This window comes from Trypanosoma conorhini (genome assembly GCF_003719485.1).
Source record: "Trypanosoma conorhini strain 025E chromosome Unknown Tco_14.4_contig_00642, whole genome shotgun sequence".
Taxonomy (NCBI): Eukaryota; Euglenozoa; class Kinetoplastea; order Trypanosomatida; family Trypanosomatidae; genus Trypanosoma; species Trypanosoma conorhini.
The window spans coordinates 3,218-10,099 of NW_021704730.1; the positions used below are offsets into that span (position 1 = coordinate 3,218).

The 6,882-nt window shown below is 55.6% G+C and overlaps 3 protein-coding genes across 3 annotated transcripts in view, besides 4 other annotated features; all 3 read right to left on the minus strand.

Moving 5' to 3' along the window:
• Tco025E_07826 (mitochondrial chaperonin HSP60 precursor) overlaps nucleotides 1-413 on the minus strand; it is a gene marked incomplete at both ends in the record, with an annotated part of 558 nt that extends 145 nt beyond the window's left edge. Inside the window, one exon of the mRNA XM_029374685.1 lies at nucleotides 1-413. This exon is cut by the window's left edge and continues 145 nt beyond it. Coding sequence (XP_029225210.1) covers nucleotides 1-413 — 413 coding nt within the window.
• Nucleotides 414-444: 31 nt separating this feature from the next.
• Nucleotides 445-481: a sequence feature (A-rich).
• A 456-nt stretch (nucleotides 482-937) lies between these two features.
• Nucleotides 938-961: a microsatellite.
• A 143-nt stretch (nucleotides 962-1,104) lies between these two features.
• Tco025E_07827 (mismatch repair protein) lies at nucleotides 1,105-4,134 on the minus strand (the record flags this gene model as incomplete). Its single annotated transcript, XM_029374686.1, has 1 exon — nucleotides 1,105-4,134. One exon carries the CDS (start codon nucleotides 4,132-4,134, stop codon nucleotides 1,105-1,107), a length of 3,030 nt encoding a protein of 1,009 aa, XP_029225211.1.
• Nucleotides 4,135-4,308: 174 nt separating this feature from the next.
• Nucleotides 4,309-4,331: a microsatellite.
• Nucleotides 4,332-4,906: 575 nt separating this feature from the next.
• Nucleotides 4,907-5,956, minus strand: Tco025E_07828 (uncharacterized protein; the record flags this gene model as incomplete). The annotated part of the gene is made up of 1 exon (XM_029374687.1): nucleotides 4,907-5,956. One exon carries the CDS (start codon nucleotides 5,954-5,956, stop codon nucleotides 4,907-4,909), a length of 1,050 nt encoding a protein of 349 aa, XP_029225212.1.
• Nucleotides 5,957-6,498: 542 nt separating this feature from the next.
• Nucleotides 6,499-6,527: a sequence feature (A-rich).
• Nucleotides 6,528-6,882: the final 355 nt, after the last annotated feature.

Here is a 6,882-nt window from a genome sequence, read left to right on the forward strand (position 1 = left end):
ACACTCTGCAGGATGACGCCCACCGCACGGTCCATGCCGCGCTTCATGTCGATGGGGTTCGTCCCGGTCGCAATGCACTTGAGGCCCTCGCTGAAGACGCTTGCCACAAGCACCGCCGAGGTCGTCGTGCCGTCGCCAGCAAGGTCGTTGGTCTTGTTGCACACCTGACGCACCAGCTGCGCGCCCATGTTCTCGAACGGGTCCTTGAACTCAATCGCCTTGGCAACCGTGACACCGTCCTTCGTGATCTTCGGCGCACCGTACGTCTGCTCAATGATCACGTTGCGGCCCTTTGGACCAAGCGTCGTCGCAACGGCCTTCACCGCACGCTCCACGCCCTTCTGCATGGACTGGCGAGCCTCCGTGCCAAACCGGATCTCCTTGCCGGCGAAACGAACAACAGAGCGAAACATATCGCGTGTTGCACTTGTACGTTGGATTAGCAAAACAAAAACAAAACTCTGCAACAACAAAAACACAATGAAGCAAGAAATTCATAAAAGGTGGGTAAGGTAAGGGAAGAGGTCTATACCGTTATTTAAGTGCTAATTGCATGATGTGGTTGCCACTTTTTATGGCCATTGGACTCGTCTATTTAAAAAGAACTATCTTGGGAGGGACAGTCAGCACCGTAACAGCTCAAATGAAGCAAATATCACACTCACCGCGTGTTTCTATCCGAACTGCATCTTTTTTTTGTTGTTGTTTCCCATCAGTCATTTCTTTTGTTCACCGCGGAGTGCCTTAGCGGCCAGTTAATTGAGTGGCCTACTGCAATAAGAAAGACTACGGGGGTGGGGGGAATTGCAAAATGTGATCGAGACCCACCCTCCTGCCCCTCCCCCTGGCGAGTGAGGGCCGCATTATGTTGGCGACGATGGTCCACCGACACTCCGTCATGTCAGACAGTGCTTCTCTCCTTTTTAATGCAATAATCGAGAGGGGAGAGAGGGAGAGAGAGTTGTATACCAATCACTCATTTCTCTTCCTCTCCTTCTGCCCCTGTCTGTTTATCGCTGTGTGCATGAGTTGTTTCCAAACTTACATCGTTTCTTGTGCTTATGACTTCCCCCCTCCCCTGATATTTAAACGTGTTTGGGTGCCCTACGACTTCTCCTCCTCCTTCTTGAGCACCGGCGCTGCGTTGGTGGCTTCAAGGAACTGTCGTATGGTGCGGATGTCTTTTTGCCGGTCGTTCCACGAGGCAAGCTCGTGCGACTTCAGGGCCGCTGTGCCCACTAGGGAAGAGGAAATGCCAGCCAAAAGAGCCACCTCAACCCCGTAGCTGCGTGTGCATATGCCCGAAACTAGACGATAAAGAAATGTGATTGCCGAAACACCGTCTTTTCTGCCGTCCGATAGGGAAAAGTCCATGTAACCCAGCTGTACTGTTGACCCCTGGTGCCGCGGCGAAGACGAGGCGTTCGCTTGATTCCCACCAACCTGTTCCTGCGCAAGGGCATGGTAGTGGGTGGAAAACAGGAGAAGCGGAGAAACAGGAAGGCGTCGCTTCAACGAGGACAAAGTCGCGTGTGCAATGGCGTAACCGTCGTGCGTGGAAGTTCCACGCCCCAGTTCATCTACCAGGCACAAACTCCATGGGTCTGCATGACGAAGGATGTCAGCTGTTTCGCTCAGTTCAACGTAGAGAGTACTCTGTCCCTTGTGGGAGGCATCACGTGCCCCAATACGTGTAAAGATGCGGGACACCGTGGCAAGACGCATGAGCGTACCAAAAATTGGCCCCCCCATTTGTGCAATGATGACGTTGACCGCGACGGTGCGCATAAGCGTACTTTTCCCCGCCATGTTCGGGCCCGTCAAGAGTAAAATACGCCCCTGTGCCGCACTGAGGTGAACGCTGTTCGGCACCGAGTCTCTACTGAGGAAGGGATGGGTTAGCTGCTCGGCATCCACACGTGCCCCCGCACTGTCATCCTCCACGATGGGCCACGCGGATGTAATCCCACAGTTCTGCAAGGACGCGAGACTCAAGAGGCAATCAAAATATGCGAGAGCCTCGGTGGCGCCGTATAAGAGCGGGAAATGGTTACACATGTGCGATGCCACATTTCGTAGCACCAAAAGAAGTGCGTTTGATTTATCCGCCTTTGCCTTCTTATGCTCCTCTACCAGGGGCCCAAGGGAGGCCACAGCGTACTTGACACTCTTGCCACTCCGTGACCGCTCAAGAAACCCACTCAAAGGTGTTTTCGGTGCGGCACGAAGTGGCACCTCTACAAGAAAGCGATCGTTACCAATAGCGCAGTAGTTGATCCCCGCACCCGCAAAGACGCCTTCCTTTAACCGGCGTAGCTCCTCCTGTAGTTTTGCCTCAATGGCGTCAAGGCTATCCGACGCCGCATCGTAGGCTGGGGATTTTCCTCGAGAAGGAGCAATCACGCCAGACGCAAGAGCCGCTTGGCGGTCAAAACAGCTCCCGATGGAGTTCACCGCGGGGACTGCCGCATCTATCTGCGCCCAAAGCTCCTTCAGGAGCGCCGGTGGCTCCGATCGCCCCTTTTGAATCCCACGCGACCACTCCACCATGTCCTCAAACGCCTGCACGGTGGCAAGAATGAGTTGAAACTGCTTCTTGTACTGAACCAGGGGATCCACAAAGGCCACTTGGGAGTCGTGGTTGCTCTTCAATTCTGCCAGGCGAGAGAGATTGCGTTCAAAGTCCACCTCCACAAGACCAGCAAATCGCCTCTCAAACGCACCACCCACGAGCCGTTCTCGCTTCACGCCACAGCGGGGCTCCCTCTCACACGCGCCCCCCGCCGCCACTGTGGGGAGCGCCGCTGCTGCCCTCGGTGGCGTCGGCTCTGGCTCCCCGCCCTCGCCCTCGCCCTCGCCCCAGAACTGGTCCAGCTTGTGCGCAACAATGTAGCGCACGGCCTCCTGTCGAGCCACAATGACACGGGAGGAGGCAGAGGGCCGCAAAATCCATGCCCGCATGAGGCGCTTTCCTCCGTTTGTGCAACAGCGATTGAGGAGTTGGTTCAGGGACCCACGTTCCCCGCCATCCCGCAGACTACTGACCAGCTCCAAGTTACTTACCGTTGTGGCATCAAGCACGAGCCCGCGATCTTCTCGTCGTTCATGCCACAATATCGATGAGGAAGCGGGAGATCCGGCTGCAGGACCGCGAACGATGTTGGCGTCAGGCGACGCATACGGAAGATGAAGGGTGTAAGGCTTGGCCTCTGAGAGGATGGGCTCGGCGTGAAAAAGCCTCAACGTCCGAAAGTAGTACGCCAAGAACATATGTGCGTCTAAATAAACGTCTTCTCCGTCAGACTTCTCGTGTGAAGACGCAGGGAGGGCCACTTCCACCAACTCCACCCGAAACCCCTCGTCCTCTATCCAATCCACCAAGCGCCTGGCAAACACTGTCCCTCTATCGGGTTGATTGGCGTTTGTGAAGAAGTGACGTGGAAATATGATTTCACGTGGGCGGAGCTGTTGCAAAAGGGCGCACAGCATGAGCAGCACCTCCTCCTCGCGCAGCGCGCCATTCCACCCAGCGGCGCAGGGGCAGTGATACACCGCATGACGTGAGAGATCCACCGCCAAGCCATCCACGCCACCCTTCGGCAAAGGACAGAGGGCCAGTATAAAAACAGAGCCAGCACCGCTCACCATCGCAGGATCTGTCAAGGTGCCAGGTGTGAGAACTTCCACCAACTCGCGTTGGAGCACCTTCGCGCGTGCAGTCTTGGCTGTGGGCGTCTCTGCCTCCTCTTTCATTTGCTCCACCCGACCCACCTTGTAACCGCGGAAAACAAAGAGGCGCGCCCACTCACTGAAACTTTGCTCTGGAACCCCCGCAAGGCGCATCTTGCGACGGTTGTTGGATTCCGGCGCCAGCCTCAGCCCAAACTCCCGGTGGGCGATGGTGGCATCGTGACCGTACAGCTCGTAAAACTTTCCACTTTTGAAGAAAATGAGCGCATCAAAGTACTTGGCTTTGATCTCCCAGTACTGTCGCTCCACGGTCGCCATGGCGTCAAGGTCTTCGGCAGGAATCACAATTGACGAGGGTGGTCGCATAAGATCTATTCCAGCCAAGAAAGAATAGGTGTGGTCCATGCGACCGGCCCCCGCACAGTCCACCCGAGCGTCTTCCATCCCTGGAGGAGCACCACAACTCAAAAGTCCAGTAGAAGCAACAAGAGGCAGAAGCGGCGGAGAACTCCCCCTCGCGGTTTGACGTTGCCTGCTCTTCCCTTGCGATATGAGGTGTTGTAAGCCGTGGATACCGGCGTCTAGGTAAGGAGGTATGTACTTCTTGCCCCAATGCGTGTGTGTGGGCGGGTGGGTGGGTGACGAAGGGGGGAGGTAAGAAGAAAGGAAACTGCACCCAACAGTCAACACACCCTCCTTCAATCTTCTACTCCTTTTCCTTCACGTGGCGCCCCTAGAAAGAATGCAACGCATCCCGCAACCTCAACAACTCACGGCACGCACACTCAGCACGGTGGCAGGCACGAAGAGAGGCAGGTGAGCACTCCTAAACCCCAAACGAGGCCCCCACACCTCCAGCCCCTCCCCGCTGCGGTAAGGCAATCGTCGACGCCCTTTGCCCGCTCACGCTGCAAACATTTTCGACACAGAGAGGCGGAGGAAGAGAGGAAAACGCGGCCAACAAAAAAAAGCTTAATAATGGCTAACACCGCACGCAAAAGAAAAAAAACAGGAATAATAATACGCAAAGAAAGTCTATATATATGTACACAAAATAAACAAAATAACAATAAGAATGGTTCCATCCGCAACGCTGAATGACAGCGACGCCACCTCCCTCCCCCACCCCCACTCACCACATTACTTCCTTGTGCTGCGCCCCGGTGTGCTGTCGTCGCCCGCAGGGAATTGGGCGCACTTGCCGTCCTCCCTCCCATCAACACCGTCGTCTCACCCTTGCAATGCCATTCTCGCGAACGACGCAGAACTCGGGGCCGTTGTAGTGACCCCCGCTGTAGACGGTCCAGCCACTCGGAAACCACTCCTCGAACTGTTTGATGCTCGGGCACGTCACAGGCTCATCGTAAAAAACGCAATCCTCCAGCGGAAGCAGCAGATGCGGAAAACGCGTGTAGACAGGATCGTAGAAGATCTCAACGTGTGGTCCAGTTCGCGGCTCCCCATTTTGAGACGCATAAATCCAAAACATGGGCTTCCCATTCCGATCCCTCCGAAAATAATGTTCGCCGTTGCTGCGGAAGAGCTCCTCCACCTTGCCCCTGTCGCCTGGATAGACGGCAATGTCGACATCCGTGTCCCACGGGATAATGGCTCCTGCATGCCTCCGCGCTCCAAGGGCGGTACCAGTCGAAAGGAAGTAAGTGATGTTCGCCAACGTTAGCTTCCGCACCACCCACACGGCTGTCTCGCGCAGAGCCTTGTGCTCCACGCAACATTTTCTATACGGCCGCCGATTGGGATCCTCCACGCCACTCCGCCGAAGCAGATACTTGTGCAAAGCGCATTCTGGAGTGAAGGCATCACAGTCTGCGATGTCAATCTTGTCATACCGATTGAATTGAGAGCTGATCCACTTCTTGTTGATGCGGCGAGAGCCATTCTGCAAACTACGGAGAAATTTTCGCGGCATGATAAGCGGGTCAAACGAAAAGTACGGCGATGGTGGAATCTCGCTCAGCTGCACTAGCGTCCCATCCTCGTCTGCGGCCCCGGCACCCGCCAAGAGCGTCTTCGCACCCCGTCCGAGGGGGACGCCCTCCCCGTTCACAGCGTCCCCCTTTGGCCGAGTGTCTGGCGCCGTTGGTGCAAGACCTCCTTTTGCTGCTGCTGCGGCCGCCGCCGCTGCGGATGCCGGCGATAACGGGCGCTCCGGGGCCCTAAAGCTCAGTAGCGGCACCAGCGTCACCAGAAAACAGACGGCGAAGACGCTCCAAAGGACCCTAATGAACCGTGACGCCCTCGCCATTCCTTTCCCTCGCAGCCTGCACGGGGGCTAATATGGCCCACAACCGCAGTATCACTAACACACGCAAGAAGCAAACAATAAAAAAAACGAGAAAAAAAAGAAACTCAAGGGCACGGGGCATTGTATACACATACACAACAGTGACCTGCTGCCCTTTCCGGCACGCACAGGAAACAACAAACAGAAGAAAGAAGCGGGACGGGAAAAAGGAAAAGCGGTGCGGAAGTAAATGAGACATCACAAGGAACACACCGATCAAATGAAAAATATATATGTATAAATATAACAAAAGTGTGTGGAAACAGCCCATGGCATGATAACACAAAGCCCGGGATCCGCCCACGGAGTGGTAGTCGTTAGGGGCCCGCAACCGCCGCCCCCTCCGCGCGGGGAGTAGCGGGGGCAGAAGGAACTGCACACGTTGCCCTTCAGCGCGGTCTCCCTCAGAAGGGAGATCAAGTCACAGACCAAGAGTGCAGATCAACAACGAAGCGCTATTCCCTGCTGAGCCCCATCCAGCGGCGCACTCCCTGCGTAATGTAAAAACAAAACAAAAAACAAGGGAACAAAAAATAATGCCCTCCAATACATAAGCTAAGAGTAACATTGGTCGCACTCTCGGCCAAATTTTCTTTCCATGTCCCTTGTGCCCTATTCCTTTTTTAAAGCTCTACAAATGGGATGCATACATGCTTCCAGACCAAACGTCGCCGGCCACATCAACGGCAGCGCTCCTCTACTGCATAGCAGTAGCGTGCGGTTGGCAACAGCAGCCACCAGGATTCGCACCATGCAGCGTGAGCTCGCGGTGCGTCTGGCACACTGAGCATCCCGTGCAGCAGCAACCGGCCAGGCAGGCACAGCACGCACCCTCCCCCAGACTGTACTTCGACGTGACCTTCTGACGAAGGATGCATGCCGAAAGA